Source organism: Zonotrichia albicollis, chromosome 16 (genome assembly GCF_047830755.1).
Source record: "Zonotrichia albicollis isolate bZonAlb1 chromosome 16, bZonAlb1.hap1, whole genome shotgun sequence".
NCBI classification, from domain to species: Eukaryota; Metazoa; Chordata; class Aves; order Passeriformes; family Passerellidae; genus Zonotrichia; species Zonotrichia albicollis.
The window spans coordinates 14,690,604-14,707,089 of NC_133834.1; the positions used below are offsets into that span (position 1 = coordinate 14,690,604).

General features: G+C 54.2%; 1 protein-coding gene across 8 annotated transcripts in view; it reads left to right on the forward strand.

Moving 5' to 3' along the window:
- RAB11FIP3 (RAB11 family interacting protein 3) overlaps nt 1-16,003 on the forward strand; it is a 93,052-nt gene extending 77,049 nt beyond the window's left edge. For all 8 annotated transcript variants that reach the window (XM_005496646.4, XM_074553124.1, XM_074553129.1 and 5 more), the window contains 9 exons: nt 1,678-1,713; nt 4,579-4,672; nt 6,026-6,129; nt 8,216-8,356; nt 9,158-9,239; nt 11,798-11,935; nt 12,773-12,928; nt 13,309-13,449; nt 14,086-16,003. In XM_005496646.4, coding sequence (XP_005496703.2) covers nt 1,678-1,713; nt 4,579-4,672; nt 6,026-6,129; nt 8,216-8,356; nt 9,158-9,239; nt 11,798-11,935; nt 12,773-12,928; nt 13,309-13,449; nt 14,086-14,199 — 1,006 coding nt within the window. In that variant the 3' untranslated portion in view covers nt 14,200-16,003. The remainder of the gene's footprint in view (nt 1-1,677; nt 1,714-4,578; nt 4,673-6,025; nt 6,130-8,215; nt 8,357-9,157; nt 9,240-11,797; nt 11,936-12,772; nt 12,929-13,308; nt 13,450-14,085) is intronic.
- The last annotated feature ends 483 nt before the right edge of the window (nt 16,004-16,486 follow it).

Consider the following 16,486-nt stretch of genomic DNA (forward strand, 5'->3'; position numbering starts at 1 on the left):
TGGCATGAAGTGCTTTGTGCCTCTGTTTTGTTCCAGTGCCCTTGCTGGTGTCTCAGCCTTTGGACACTGCAGGTGCCATGGCTTCCCCAGGAGATTTTTCCAGAGGAAAATATTTTCCCCCCAGTGCTGGGGCCATTCCTTACAATCCCTGGCAAACACCAGGGCCTGACCTCCTCCCCTTGGGCGCCGAGCAGCCTTGAAGCCCAGCCAGCAGCAGCTCTTGTGCTCCCTGGAAGTCTGGGATTTGAGGATGCACTTTGACCCAGGGCTGGTCACCCTGACAACAGCCCCCAGTCAGGTTTGGGGGTTGCTTTACAAAGCAAATTGTCCTAAGCTATTTTTAATCCCTCCTTCGAAGAACTCGTGTTGCAGCTCCAGGCAGGAGTGGACTTCCAGAGGATTTTATTTGTTGTTTTTTCCTAAAACTGAGCTAAGCACCAGGGAATGCAACTGCTGCTTCTTGGATTGGAGCTGAGTGAGGATTTGGTGTGGCCCGGTGGCATCTCGTGACACCAGCGTGGGTGGAAGATGAGGAGTGAGATCCAAGGCCTGTCCACTTCCCCAGCACCAGAAGACTGGAAGGAGCATCTCAGCAAGGAGCTGCTTGTGGAAAAGGCTGGTTCTCCTCAGCAGGAAGAGCCTGCAGCCTGTCCCCTGCAGGTGGGACACGGTGACACAGCCCTTGGCTGCTCGTCCTGCGGTGACACTGATCCCTGACCGCTGTGGCATGGACCAGCTGGCTCAGCCATGGATCCAAGGAGTGATCCCTGCCAGTTATCCCTGAGAAGGAGAGAGAGCTCATCCCCTCCCCAGCCACTGCAGCAGTGCCATGCTCAAAATCCAGACAGGGACAGCACCAACAGCTCCTAAAGCAAGGGCTCAGCTCCAGCTCCAGATGGGATTACTCTTGGGGACATCAGGAAGATGGATCCCAGGTATTCCCAGACTGCTGAGCTCTTCAACTTATGGTAACATCTGGGGAGATCCCAGACATGGTGAGGGGGTGCAGAAGTGTTTTGATTCCTAAATCTACAAAACCGGAACGTTTGAAGGACATTAATAACTGAAGGCCTATCACGATTGGTTGCATCTTGCTGAGACTGTTCTCCAGGATTATAACAGCAAGGCTGAGCAAGGTGTGCCCCCTCAACCCAAGGCAAAAAAGAGCAGGCCAGGAGCAGGCAGCATTTCCTGGTGACCCAGAGCCCAGCAGTGGCATGGTGGCTGTGGAAGGGCAGAAGGATGGATTGATCAGCGGGATCATGGCAGAAGGATGGATGTGCCATTGGTGCCCAGTGCAGGGGAGCTCTGAGGGTGCCCTGGGGTGCAGCACATGTGGCTCAGTGTGCCATCAGCACCGGGCTGCAGCCCCCCCAGGCTCCCTGCTATTCTTAGCTCTTTCCTTGGGGATCGGTTTTCAGGCAGGGATCAGCAGGAGAGCAGAGCGTGGCAGGGGGCAGCGAGCTCTCCTCCAGCATTATTCCATGTGCTTTGTTATTCCTTGTTCTCCAGCACAGGAGTGGCCCCTCTCCTGCCCTTCCCAGGGGTTTGGGGGTGCATGCCAAGGGCTCCCTGCCAGAGCAGAGGATGTGCCCCGGAGTCCATGCAGTTTCCTGTTTCCCTGGCTCTCCACTGTCAGCTTTTCTAACTCTTTCCTGTTTTTTCTTCATTTTGCAGTCCCAATAAAAGACTTTCCAGCAAGAAGGTGGCAAGGTAAGCTCATACTCCTGTTGTTGTTTGCTTGATCCGTGTGAGCTGCCGGCTCCATGGAAGGAAAACTCAAAATAAGCTTGGAGGGTTGTATTTCTGGATATATTCCATAGTGCTGGGGAAAAGTGGGTTTAATTCAGGGATCTTTTTTTCTGGAATGGGGGTTTCTCACTTGTGCACACAGCTGGAGGCTGCTGGCAACCTTATTCCTTGAGGAAAAATGGGGAGGGCTTTTCCTCACACTCTGTCCTGCCAGGGCCATAGCAGGGAGCTCATGGAGCAGGGAAGGAGTCTCTAGAAGGACATATTCCTCTGGGATATGTCCCAGTCTGGGATCCCTCCCAGTATCACCATGTCTGTAGAGTTCTGCAGGACCAGACCAGTCAGTACCCACACCTGGAGGGATTCTACAGCACCCCCAAAATCCCTCAGACAGCTCTTGGTCCTGTTTAACTTCAGTCCATATCCCCCTCAGCACTTGGCTTTGTGGGAGCAGCTCCCCCTGCTCAGTCAGGGGCTCTGGGACACCTGGGTGGGCTGCAGGTAGCTCTGGTTGAATTTTAACCCTGGTTTAAGCCCAGCTTTAATGCTGTGCTGCTTCTGTCCTGCACAACCACCTTGTGTGATGTCAGTCACCTTTTCTGTGTGGGCATTGTGACCCCCCAGGGATATTGGATATATTGGATATACTGGGCAGATCTCTGGAGCACAGGGTCCTTCCCTCCCCTCTCAGTGTCACCTGGTGCTCACCTTTCCTCCTCTCCCAGCTCCCCCATCCCTCCTGTTCCCATGCCATCCTGATTTGAAGGATAAACTGACTCTTACCTCGCTGTTCTGCCTCTGCCACGCTCAGGAGGGAGGTTTCCCTCTGCACTTGTTGCATTTCTCCTGGCTGGTTTCCCAGCAGGACAGGGACACTGTGGAGGAGCAGGCAGCTCAGTTTGGGAATGTTGCTGTTCCTGACGCTCTCTCTGCTCCCTGTGCTGACCAAGCAGCTTCCCTGCACCTCTTCCTCCCACTGTGCTCTCACACCTTTCCCTTCTCCATTTTTCCTGCACTCAGCAATCTCCCCTGGCATGGTTCCCCTCCTGGAAAGGAAGCAGATCCTTGATATTACATTTCCTACTTCCACTCATCTTGCTTTCTAGAGCTTTGTGAAAAACACTGGCAGGAAGGAGGGCTGAGGGGAGCAGCCTGTCCCAGGTTTCCTGTTTTAGGACTCGTTTTTGTCCCGTGCCTAGCACTGATAATTTTGGGAGGATTTGAGTTAAACTTTTGGGAACAGAGATACCCTATCTTATGGGGCATTGAGCCCTCCTGGCCCTTTGCTTTTCTGAGGCAGCAATGTGTGGGCTTGTGTAAATATTAGTTAATTCAAGAGCAGTCAGGTTTGGTTTGTGATAAGGAGGGAGATAACAAGGTTTTGCCCAGCCAGACCCTTAAGCTCAGCCCAAAGCAAATCCTTTGTTGCAGATACTGTAATTAGTGAATAATCCCAAAACATTTGCTTTTAGAAAATTGATTTTATTTTGGTAAGGGCTCTTTCCTCATTTTTCTTATTCGGGTTCTGCTCATGCCAAGAAATCTCAGCTGCTTAAGCCCTGTTGTGCTTGGCACCATTTAAATGACAAATGTGCCTGAGACTTTAAAATCTAAATATAAACTGAGGGTGAGGATGTAAAATCAGGCTGTGGTCTCTTGGTAAATGCCAGTTGTGCTTAGTGAGTCCTGGCATGAACACACTGTGTAGTGGGAGGATTTCAAGAGCCAATGGTACAAATTCCTGGGAAAAACAGAGTTTTAAAGAGACCTCTGGGGTTTTGTCATCCATCATCTGCTCAAAGCAGGAGAGCAGAGTGTTCTTCTGCTGCCTGGGGTGCCAGGCTGGAACACACCCCCTCTCCAGGGCAGCCATGCTGAGGGAGCAGCCTTAGTTTGTCACAAAGTTGGGGACACCGAGCAGCCTCTCCTCAGGGTGTCCTTTAGATTGTCACAAAGCTGGGACACCCAGCAATCCCTTCCCTGGGTGTATTTTAGTTTGTCACAAAGCCGGGGACACCAAGCAGCCCCTCCTCAGGGTGTCCTTTAGTTTGTCACAAAGCTGGGGACACCGAGCAGCCCCTCTCCAAGGTGTCCTTTGGTTTGTCACAAAGCCGGGGACACCGAGCAAGCCCTTCCCAGAGTGCTCTTTAGTTTGTCACAAAGCTGGGGACACTGAGCAGCCTCTCCAGAGTCAAGCTTGTCACAAAGCTTGAGCAAACAACCCCTTCCCAGGGTGTCCTTTAGTTTGTCACAAAGCTGGGGACACCAAGCAATCCCTTCCCAGAGTGCTCTTTAGTTTGTCACAAAGCTGGGACACTGAGCAGCCTCTCCAGTGTGTCCTTTAGTTTGTCACAAAGCTGGGACACCGCTGTCACGAGGCCTCGTTAATGATTAGCTCATTAACTGGGCTGGGGGATCACAGCGGCCTCAGGGGGGTTTGCCCCCCTCCCTCCCCTTGCACCCCACTTCTTCCCAGCCTTATCAGCCCTGGCAGTACTCTGGCCTGTGCTGGATAATGCACGGCCTTGGGGCTGGGCTAGAGAAGGAAAGTGGGAAGAGGGAGCTCTTATCTCTCCCCATTCCAAAGAGCAATCGATGATCGCGGTGTGAAGTCCCGGCCCCGTGTCCACGTTGGAGCGCTGGATTTCCCGGGCCGGCTCCGTGGTGAGGGGACAGCAGCACTCGGAGAGCGCGGATCCTCTGGAGAGGCTGAGGAGGGCGGGAGGTGGCGGCGGGCCGGCCGCTGTCACCGGGTGTCGCCATGGTGCCGGTGCTGGGGCTGATGCCGCTGCTGCTGTGGGTCGGGGTGGTTTGTCTCCGTTTCAGGCAGCTGCACCAGACGAGCTCGCTGGCCGTGGGGGTGATGGAGGAATCCTACCGGGAGAGCCTGGAGTGCACCGACGAGGACATCACCGACAAGGTGGGGCCTGCTCCCCGCGCTGGTGCCCTGAGCTTTGCTGAAATGTTGAGAGGAAGAGGTTCTAGGGTAAGGTCTGTGGGACCCTGCAGTGCTCCCAGGCAGGGTCAGGGTGAAGCTCCTCCCTTCAGATGAGCCCTCCCCATGGAGGGGATGGAGGAGCAGAGCAGCTCTGCAGGGTCAGGAGGTGACACTGCATCTTCTCCAGGGGCTGTGGCTTCCCCCAGAGTGCTGGGAGGAGGAATGGGCCGTTCACAGGCAGCATTTTCACTTCTCCTTCACACAAGAAGATGTTCTGCTTTTCTGAGGCAACCCACCCAATGTGAAAGAGAAACTTCCTCTCCTTGGCACACTCTGCTCGTGCTGTCACACTCTGCTCGTGCTGTCAGGGTAGGGTTGGTTTTGTGCTGATGCTGATGGGTTTTCCTGAGGTATTACAAGAAAAGAGTTGTAGGATAAGATAGGAGCACAAGAAAGATTTTGAGTATTCCTAGTTAAAAAACAGGGAAAAGAAGCTAAGATTGTGTAGATGTCTACTGAAGTCCTGAAACTCCTTGGAAATAGCTTTTTATCTCTGGAATATGAATGTCCTGAGGAGCTTGGTGTGGAAGAGAAATGTGATTGTGTGTTGCTGCACTCAGAAATAATTATAATGCAGGGAAAACCTTTAAAAAAGAAATAAAAATTAACATTTTTCCAAGGGGAAGTTGAATAAAATAGTTGGGTTCCTTAAGGCATTTGACTTGGGAAACCTTTAATGGAAAAGGCACTGCTGGGAAAGGCCTTGTGTGTCTGCATGGCCCCTTTAACACTCCCATGTCTCCTGCCCTTCTCCCAGAGCCAGGGTTTGGCTTTTCCAGGCATGCTCCTCATTTCTTCTCCCCCAGGATTGTTTTATATGGAATTTGAATGAATTAAATGCAAATACAGCTGGAATAAACCCTGTGGAGGTACAGGGAGAAAATCCACAACTCTTTTCCTTCCCCACCAGCTGTCGTTGATCCCTCCATCTGTAAATTCAGGGTTTCCATCCTGTTCCAGGCAGTGGGGAGTTATCCAGCCTCAGGGCTGCACATGGAGCTCTGGGGATCCACCAGGATCTTTCCCTCTGGATTCCTTTTAAGATGCCATCAGGAAGGGGTTGGAGAAAGGAAAGAGTGAAGTGTTTGACCCCAGACTGGTTCACGGGAGCCATCAGAACCTGGGAAAACAGATGGAAAAGGATGTTTTAAAGGGATGCTGATACACAAGGCACGACTGCTCAGTTCCAGTGGGAGCCCTGCTTGTTTGGGGATGCTGTGGGGGGCTGCTCTGGGTTTGGGGCTCCCCAGAGGCTGAGCCCTGGCCCTGCTGCAGGTGGTGTTCCTGGAGAAGCGGGTGACGGAGCTGGAGAAGGACACGGCTGCCAACGGGGAGCAGCACAGCCGCCTCCGGCAGGAGAACCTGCAGCTGGTGCACAGGTGAGAGCCTCCCCTGGGGCCTCTCCCCTCCTCCTGCCTCAGCTCCCTTCCCAAATCCCAACCACAGCCCTTCCCAGGGAGATTGACTCCCTCCCAGCTGGGAACAGGGCACAGCAACGTGGAGGTTTTATATTGTATGGGCTTAAGTTCTCTGGAGCTCCAGGACTTGGCTTTTGGTGGTTTTTACATGGGGCTTTTAATTGCTGGAGCTGTATCAGGGAGGGTCAGGGTGGAGATCAGGAAAGGTTCTTCTCCCAGAGGGTGCTGGCACTGCCCAGGCTCCCCAGGGAATGGGCACAGCCCTGAGGCTGCCAGAGCTCCAGGAGTGTTGGGACAATGCTCTCAGGGATGCCCAGGGTGGGATTGTTGGGGTGGGAGTTGGAATCCATGATCCTTGTGGCTCCCTTCCCACTCAGGGTGGGGTTTTGTTGTTATTGTTGTTTGTCTTTTGATTTGTTTTTTTTTTTTAATGTGCTTCCCTGCTCCATGTATCCCTCCCAAAAAGTCACTGGAACTCTGGGTCTTGATTTTTTAAAAAACATTTATAGTTATAGTTATGTCATTGTTATAGTTATATCATGGTTATACTTATATCATGGCTATATTTATATCATATCATATTTGTGTTTAATATATTTTCCTGCCCCAAATGGTCCCTGGAGCTCCAAAGCTTGCCTCCTGCTGGATCCAGGCCAGGGTGCAGCCCTTTGGATCCCACATGATGTAATCCCTGTGTGTGCTAATCTGCCAGGCTCCTCTCTCCCAGCATAGCTCTACCCTGGGCAGATAAAGCCAGCAGAGTTTATCTATAGGGCTGTAATTCTGTTAAGTAACAGTCCTGTCAGGGAACTGAGCCACTCAAACAAAGGTTTCCCTAAGCCCTGATAAACTTGAGAGTGAGGGAAATGTTTTCACTTCAGCAGCTTGGCCTGGAAGTGTCAGCTGGCTCTGGGTGAGCTGGGTGCTGGGGAGGGTGGGATCAGCTGGGAAAAGCCTTCTCCTGGAATAAACCTTCTCCTGGGCAAAGCCACTGCAGAAATTCCAGCTCCAGCCCCATCCCTGCTCATGGCCAGGTTGGACAGGGCCTGGAGCCAGGCTGGCAGAGCTGGGGGTGCTCACCTGGAGAGGAGAAGCTCCAGGGACACCTCAGAGCCCCTGGCAGGGCCTGAAGGGGCTCCAGGAGAGCTGCAGAGGGACTGGGGACAAGGGATGGAGGGACAGGACACAGGGAATGGCTCCCACTGCCAGAGGGCAGGGCTGGATGGGATATTGGGAATTGGGAATTGTTCCCTGGGAGGGTGGGCAGGCCCTGGCACAGGGTGCCCACCCTGGATCCCTGGCAGTGCCCAAGGCCAGGCTGGGCAGGGCTGGGAGCAGCCTGGGACAGTGGGAGGTGTCCCTGCCATGGCAGGGGTGGCACTGGGTGGGCTTTAAGGTCCCTCCTAGCCCAAACCCTTCTGGGATTCTGTGATCTGCAGTTCTGCTGACACACAGGCAAGGGTGACCTGCAGATCCCCTGGTTTTTGTTGGCATCACAAGAGAGTGAAAACAAGAGGGATTGAGGCTGAGCAATGAGACCACTTCCTGCTGGAAACAGCTGAAGGAGGATTTCTCTGCCATGGCTACTGCAGGTGCAACCACAAACCCTGGGATTTGTGTTTGGCTTAGAAGCTCTTAAAGGTCTTTTGCAACCTCAGTGACTCTGAGATTCCCATGAAGAGATGTGTATGTGTGTGGCTGCACTTGGAAATAATTCTAATGCATAGAAGACATTTAAAAATAATTTAAAATAGACTTCTTTCCCAGGCTGGAAATTGAATAGCATGCTTGTGTTCCTTAAGACACATGACCTGGTGGTGGCTGTGATGGAAGAGGTGCTGCTTCTCCTGCTGCATCTGCTGGGATGCAGTGGAGCTGTTTGAGATGGTCATTGCTGTGTTTTCCCTGGAAGCTTGCTCTGTTTCACCATCTGCTGCTCCCAGTTCACCTGAGGGTGGGAGAGGGGCTGGGAGGGGAGTCTGGGCCCTGCCTTGGGATGGCAGCTGCTCCTCAGGGCAGTTTAATCCCCTCTTTGTCCTCTCTGCAGAGCAAATGCACTCGAGGAGCAGCTGAAGGAGCAGGAGCTGAGGGCTGACCAGACCCTGCTGGAGGAGATCAAGAAGCAGAGGGAGCTGCTCAGCAAAATGGAGAGGGAGAAGAGCATCGAGATCGAGAACCTGCAGGCCAGGTGGGGCTGGGGGGCAGCTCTCCTGGAGCCACCCCAGGATCTGTGCCCTGGGGGCACACAGGGAGGCAGGCAGGGAGTTTGATTGGTTCAAAGTGTGACTAAAATCACCACAAACCTGAGTTCTGGTTATTTCCACCTTTGGCCCACAGACCTAATCTTGGGTTCTTTATTTGAGCTGCTCTGATGCATTTTAACTCCCACTCTTTATCCACATGCCTGTCCTGCAGTGAGGGGATGAAGAGGGGATTTGTTAATGATTTGTTAATGCTGCTTCCTATAAATCACCCCTTGGGGTACTTTTGATGCCCAGATGTTTTGCACCTTGATGGAAACAGGGAAACAGCTGGGAAAGAGGCAGAGTGTCCCAGGCAGGGTGCTCTGTGCTGCCTGGTGCATTGCAAAGGCAGAAGTGGGGTGGGAGGGGTGTCAGCTATTTAACAGGGTTTTCCCATCTTCCCCAGAGTGTTTTGCTGTTGTTCATCCCTTGCAGTCCATGGGAGGTGAAGACAGTGGGGTTTTCCCTGGGAATGCAAACCCAAAGCCCTCTCTGACCCCATTCTGTTGTCTCTGCTGTTGGGGCTTGTACAGGGACAGAAAAACCCTTGGAACAAAGAATAGCCCTGGAGCTGGTGGAGTCAGGGTTCTGTAGATGCCCCTCTCTTCCCCCTGGCAGCAGAAACATCTCAGGATTTGCCTTGAACAGATGAATCCCTGCTGCCTTCCCTTTGCTTTCGTACTCCTGGGGAGGTTTTCTCCCTGTGTGGGATGCTGGGATGAGTCTCACACCCGTTCCCTCTGCAGGCTGCAGCAGCTGGATGATGAGAACAGCGAGCTGAGGTCCTGTGTCCCCTGCCTGAGAGCCAACATCGAGAGGCTTGAGGAGGTGAGGCCACAGGGTGCCTGGTTTGGGGATGAAATGCTGGTTTTGGGGTGAAATTCTGGTTTTGGGATGAATTTTCATGAACACAAGTTCCATTTAATGTAACAAACCATTTCCTTCCATTTTCCAGTCCCCACGTTGGACAGCACTGTCCCACACAGTTATCCTTGCAGTCTCCCACGGTTCAGCCTGGAAGCTGGGAATAAACCCCTGATAAATGCCTGTGGCAGTGCCTGCTCAGGAGGGGACTCGTGCCCTCTTGTGGAAGCTTGTCCCCATCCCTGTCCCCATCCCTGTGGCCAGTCCAGTGCAGGGCAGGAGGAGGAGCAGGGATGCTCTATCTCTGTGTCCTGGGATTTGTCAGTTGAGTTTCCAAAGATCTGTGTCACCTCCCAGCCCCTCTCATGTCCCCCTGCTCAGGATCCAAGGCCCTGCAGGGCTGGGGCTTCCCAAGGCTCCTTGGGCTGGGCAGGAGCCTCACCTTCAGGGATGGGGTGGGTTACAGGTGGGACACCTGGAGCAGGGGCTGCATTTTGTCTCTGCCAAGCTTGGGGCAGAATTAAAGTTAAAACTGAACTGAGATAAAACCTCCTCTCCCAGCTGAAGGGCCTTTTATCCATGTTTAATCCCACGGGAGAGCTCTGCAGCTCCATCCTCCTGATGTGGTTTTCATGTGCCAGGGCCTGGTGAGCACAGCTGAGGCTGGGGACAGGAAAGCCCCAGTGGCTCTGAGGGTGAATTCCCAGCCATGGGAAGTTGGTTTTGATCCATGCAGAGCCATTCTCCTTTCCTCCACATGAATGGGTGAAGGAGGAGCAGGAGCTGCTCTCACTGCCCCTCCCTGCCCAGGAGGAGCCTGGCTGATGAGCTGCTCTCCTGTCCAGTGCCCAGAAATCAGGATTTTGTTGTCACTGTTGCCTTTCCTGCTTGGTGCTGCTCCATGGAGCAGGACACCCCTGAGCTGTGGAGTCTTTGCTTTTTTCTGCCAGGGCCAGGATTAAATCACAAGAAGGTATTTCTTGTTGGGGCTCAGATCTTTATTAGTTCTTATCTCTGTCACAGTCTCACAAACTGTGAGTTCTGCAGCACTTCACTTTAACAAACTAAAAATGGAGCCCCATCTCTCTCTCTACAAGGCCTTTTAAGGATAAACTGTCCAATTAAAAAATGACACCTTAATTATTTTTACTTTTAACCCAATAACCAACCACTCATGCCTGCAATGTGGACTTTTTATGCAATTACACAAAACCACCCAAACCCATGGAGACAAAGGTGAAGAAGAAGGAGCAGCCTCTGCCCTAAAACCTCCATCTTGCTTTATAAATATTGCTATATTCTAAACCCTTAAACTCTGAGTTTTCACCCTGTGATATCACACACTTCTGTTCAAACTCCACACCCACAATCCCAGTTCTGCCATTCCATTCTGGAAGCTTCTCCACAGCCTCAGGTCAGTGCAGTGTTCTCTGGGGGTCAGTGCCTGGCAGCACAGAAATCTGAAATTCCCACAGCCAGGGTTCCAGCCCAGAGCCAGCATCTGGAGCTCCCCCATGAGCTGCTCCTCAGCCCTGTGTGCCAGGGGCCATCCATCACCAGCACTGCAGGGCTCCTGTGCCATTTGTGGAGTTCTGAAAGCCAAAACCTTTCCCATGGGGCTGGGACCTGTGAGCCCAGGGAGATTTGGAAGGGCAACAATGGTAAAACTTGTGGGCTGAGGGAAAAGACAGTTTATTAAGTAAAGCAAAAGCTGCCCACAGAGGCAAAGAAAATAAAGAGTTAATTAACTTTTTCCCAAGGCAGACAGGTGTTCAGGCATCTCCTGGAAATCAGAGCTCCATCATCAAGCAGGGAGCCCAACAGTGACTTGGGAAGACAAATGCCATCACTGCAAACACCTCCTTTTTCTCATTCTTCCCCCAGTTTGTATTGATGAACATGTTGTCATTTAGTATTAAATATCCATTTTGAGTTTTGGGATCAGCTGTCCCAGCTGTGTCCCCTCCCAGCTCCTTGTGCACCTCCAGAATCCGTGATGGTGGGCTGGAGTGAGAAGCAGGAAAAGCTGGTGACAGCATAGGGTGCTGCTCTGGGGGCTGTTGGCATCTTCACCTGCATCCCAAACATTCAGCCAAGGCTCTGGGGAGGAGAAGGGAACAGAGCTGGCCTGTGTGTTTTATATCCCAGCTTGAACTGCTCTATTCCTTCTTGGATCAGCCCTCAGTTCAAACCTTTCATGTCTGAAACCAAGAGGGAGGTAAAGATCTCAGATTCAGGAGTTTTCTGAAATCCAGACATAAGGAGCTTTATGATTTAATGTCTCTCCTTGGCCTGGAGCCCCGTGCTGGCTCCAGCCCATCCCACACCAGCATGGTGCTTCCCAGAAAGCAGCACAAGGGTGGATATTCATGTGGATTCACTCTGGAGCCATCCTGAGTGCTCCCTCAGTGCTGCCAAGCTCTGAGCAGATGAATCCCAGCAGGCAGAGCCTCCTGGTGCCTCAGGAGAGGAGCATTCCCTGCACTGGGAATGCTCTCACTGGGCTGCTCGTGTCCTTGCAGGAGAAGCAGAAGCTGCTGGATGAGATTGAGGACCTCACTGTGCAGCTCACAGAGGAGCAGGAGAAAAAGAGGAAGATGGGGGACAAGCTGAGTCAGGAGAGGCACCAGTTCCAGAAGGAGAAGGAGTCAACACAGGAGGTGAGTGGGGTCTGGGCTTGCCACAGCCCTGTCCCCAAAGTGTGGGAATGTGGCCTTGGCAGCCTGTCCAGAGTGGGTGCCTGGAGCAGGGAGTGCTGCCTGGGCAGTGGGGAGGGCTCCAGGAGCTGAGCTGAGCTGCAGCACCTCAGTCCTTGTGCTGCTCTGGGATTCACCCAGCCCTGTCCCTGCAGGGCTGTGCCACCCTGGCCCCTCCCCTCCTGCCTGGAGGAGCAGTGCAGAGGCAGAGAGGGGTTAGAGCTGAGTGCCTGGGGCTGGGTCACACCCTGCCAGGGCTCCATCATCTGTGCCTGCTGACTCTGAGCTGGGCGCCCAGGCAGGGCTGGCTGTGGTGGCAGGAAAGGAGCTCTGGCCCAAGGTGGAATGAGTTGTCACCGTGGTGTCACTGAGGGCTCTGAGGTGAGGAAGGGACCCAAACTCAGCATCTTTGGCTCTCCAGCAAGGTCCTTGCAGGGCTGTGTTTCTGTATTTCAGTATCTCCCCATCTCCTGCGTGCTGGGGGTGTGAGGGAGCAAGGGGAAACCAAGCTCCCCCCAGAAAGGAATTCAGTCATGGAATGGTTTGGGTTGAGAAGGACCTCAAAGCTCATCTTGTTCCACCCCCTGCCATGGGCAGGGACAGCTCCCACTGTCCCAGATTGCCCCAAACTCCATCCAGCCTGGCCTTGGGCACTGCCAGGGATCCAGGGGCAGCCCCTGCTGTGGCAAACAATCCTGCTGCAGCAATCCATGAGCTGCTCCCACAGCAGCCACACCCAGAGGCTGCTGCTGGATCTGCCAGGCCTGTGGCACTCAGCTGTCCCCTTGCCTTGCCCTGCAGCTCATTGAGGACCTCAGGAAGCAGCTGGAGCACCTGCAGCTCTTCAAGCTGGAGGCCGAGCAGCGCCGGGGCCGCAGCAGCAGCATGGGGCTGCAGGAGTACAACAGCAGGACACGGGAGACTGAGCTGGAGCAGGAGATCAAGCAGCTCAAGCAGGTAAGGAGGGCTGGCCTGGCAGGGAAACCATTCCCTGATGCCAAGGCAGGACCAGCAGGGCCCAAGGGCTCTCTCCCAAGAGAAGGAATGGATCCAGGAGCCCAGTGCTGTCTTGCTTTCCTGTCCTGGGAGAGGGAGGTTGGTGCTTTCTCAGGGACAACAGGAGCCCTTCTCTCTCTGCTGTGTCCTCTGGGTCTTCCCAGTGTTCCCATGCTTCCAGAGGTTCTCCAGGCTCTGCTGAGGTGGAGGCAGCAGCCCATGTGCTGTTCCCAGCCCTGTGTGAGCTGTGTTAGGGTGAAAGCCCCTGTCTGCCTTTGCTGGTCTGGATCAGCTCTGAGCACCAGCTGCTCCAGCAGTGTGTGGTTTGTGTGTGTGAACAGGATAACAGGAACCTGAAGGAGCAGAACGATGAGCTCAATGGGCAGATCATCAACCTGAGCATCCAGGGAGCCAAGAACCTGTTCTCAGCCTCCTTCTCCGAGTCCCTGGCAGCGGAGATCAGCTCTGTCTCCAGAGATGAGGTACGTGCCATGAGGAGCTCACACTGCTCCTTGCTGGGTGCCTGCACCTGGCATGGCTGGGAGGAGGGGCTGTGCCCTGTCTGTGGCCCAGCCCATGCTCAAAATCCCCCTGAAAGCTGGCAAGAGCGGAGAAATCCCCACACAATTATCTGCAGAGCTCTCAGGACTGACCCTGCCTGCCAGCCCTCCCTGCTGGCAGCAGGGGAGCTGCTCCCTGCCCATTGCTGAGTCTGGCAGCTCTGGGACAGCCACCACGGGCTGTGTCCATCAGAACCCCTGGGAGCCAGCACATTCCCCCTGGACATCCCAGCTCCTCCAGCACATTTTCTCCCTGAACACCAGCCAGGGGTGGCTGAGCCTGCACAAACACTGGAATTAGATCTTTAACACGTCAGGAAGTGGGGAAACACACCTGGATATTTTGGGGATCCAATGGAGATGTGATGCTCCCTGCTCTCTGCGGGGCAGCTCTCTCCATCAGGCTGAGAGCTCACAGGAGGGAGCAGAACCAGTTTTTCCCTGGCCATTTAGACAAGGTCAGGAATGTCCCAGCCATGGAAGCACAGCGCCCTGGGCAGTGCCAGGCAGTGAACTCTCCCTCCTCTCCCTCCTCTCCCTCCTCTCCGTGTGCTGCAGCTCATGGAAGCAATCCAGAAGCAGGAGGAGATCAACTTCCGCCTGCAGGATTACATCGACAGGATCATCGTGGCCATCATGGAGACCAACCCCTCCATCCTGGAGGTCAAGTAGTGCAGCCGGGAGGATTTGGTGCTCTGAGAGGATGAAGAGGGACTCCAAACGTCTTTGCACTTGATGAAGGCACAAGGAAGCCTCAGGTCGGGGAGTGACTGAGCCGCGGACCAGGGAAAAGGAAAAGCAGCAGGCAGGCTTTGTTGTCTGACTGCGTTATTTTGAAGCCCTCCTGGCTGTGGAGGGGTGAAAGGGAACCTGGAGAAGGAGCTCAGGAAAGGGACACTGCAGGAAGTGCCTGTGGCGCTGGGGACTGTCCCGACAGGCACCGCCCCTCCGAGGGACACGGCGATGGAAGCGACAGCGCTGACTTTGCCCCGCTGTGCCAAAGTGTCCCCGACACACCCACCGGGCAGAGCCAGGGCAGCGCCTCCCGGACTCGCACAGGGTTGGGGTTTGCTTTTGGTTTGGGGTTTTGGTTTATTTTTTAATTAACTTAATGCAAATGGCCTCATGCAGCTGGCTCAGCCCATCCTTGCCCCGTGCTCGGGCTGCGTGCAGAGCCCGCGGGGCAGCCCGGGGCTCTCGGGGACAGGGCGTGAGCACACTCGCTCACCTGCCTCCTTATTTATTGTTGCTGTCCGTGGCTCGGTACTGTCGGCACGTCTCGGCACCCCGGCTCCGCTCCCTCCTCCTCCTCCTCCTCCTCCTGCCGGGCTGTGCCGCTGAGGTGGCTCCGGGAGGAGCTGTCCCTCGTCCCCAGCCGGGCACAGGCTCTGTGTGGCACCGGGGCAAGGCTGCAGCGCCTCCGGCCGCCTCTCCTCGTCCTGGCTGGGACACGCAGCGCTTTGGGAGCTGCAGGGGAGCCCCGAGGTGGCCAGCTCCCCTCCCGAAGGCTGGGGACAGCGGCCTGTGCCATTGCCAGCCGGAGCAGGGCTCTGCTGGTGATAGCTGCAGCCCTGGAGGGAGAGCCTGCTCCGGCTCCTTCCCCGTTCCTGCGCTGGAGGAGCCCCCTCGTTCCTCATCCCTGGCACCGGCCGGGGCTGGAATCTCTGTGCCGACGGGGAGGGGAGCTGGAGAACACCAGCAGCTCCCTGGAAACAAAAGCCATGTTTACATCGGACAGCTCTGGGCGCGCTGGCACCGGCGGCCGTGGCACAGCGTGACCCGACAGTGGCCGCTGTCCCCTCCTGCCAGCGCCATCCCCGCACCGGCTCCAGCCCGGCGCTCCTCTTCCTCCTGCCCCTCAGGTCTGCGAGTGCCAGGACGGCCTGGAAGCAGAAGCCACAGCAATCCCGGGGGTGCCTGCTCCCCCCAAACCCCTCCAGCCCTGGGGGTGACCCAGTGCAGGGGGGCACTGTCACCACTCATGCAGGGCACAGCGGCCGAGCCACTGTGGGGCTGAGCCCCGAACCCCGGGGCAGCCCCTGCACCACCCCAGCCCTCCCTCCCTGCTCCCCTCCCTGCCCCGAGGCCGCGGGAAGAAGCCACGTAATGTACATTTCCAGAGAAGCTTTGGGTGTAAATCAGTGTATACTTGGAGAGGGAAAATTTTTCTATCTTGTAGAGTAGGTATTTTTATAGAATGAAGGTTGATCCATTTTTTTAATACTTTAAAAGAAGAGAGAAATGTATCTGTGTATACACAAAAGCATATATATATATATATATATGTATAAATATATAAATATTGGAGATCTGCCTTTCTCGACTTGGGATCCTGGATCCCCAGGTCTCAAACAATCGTTTGTTTTTTCCTGTCGCTCTCACAGAGGTACTGTAACTGTAAATAAGCACCGGGGAAAAAAAAAAAAAGTTTTAAGCAAACAAAAAGCACTGACTTGCACATTCACCATGCTTTAAAGTCCCTATGGAGAGAGAAAAACAAAAACAAAAACAAGACAAAAACTGTACATCCTGAAAATGTTCCTCTTTCCCGACCGCTATGTGAAGGAAGTCCCCCCAAAAAGAGGCAAAAATGGTATTGTCTTAACTGATGTATCAATTCTTGTCGGATTAAAAGCTGTTACTATTCCTGCCCAGAGCCTGTTCTTCCACAGAGCATCCTGAGGATCCCAGTGCTGCATTGGAGCATCCCAAATATCCAAGTGCTGCATCTCCAGTGGGGCTGCACTGAGTGGAAATGCTCCTGCACCAGGGAGTGCCCTGGTTTTGGGAGGAGGAGGATGAACGAGAAAGGATGAGGATGAGGATGAGGATGAGAATGAGAATGAGGAAAGCTAGAGCTGGTTGGAATCTCCTGATTTTGGGAGGATGAGGATGAGGATGAGGATGAGGATGAGGATGAGGATGAGGGAGGCTGGACTTGGCTGGAGTGCCCTGATTT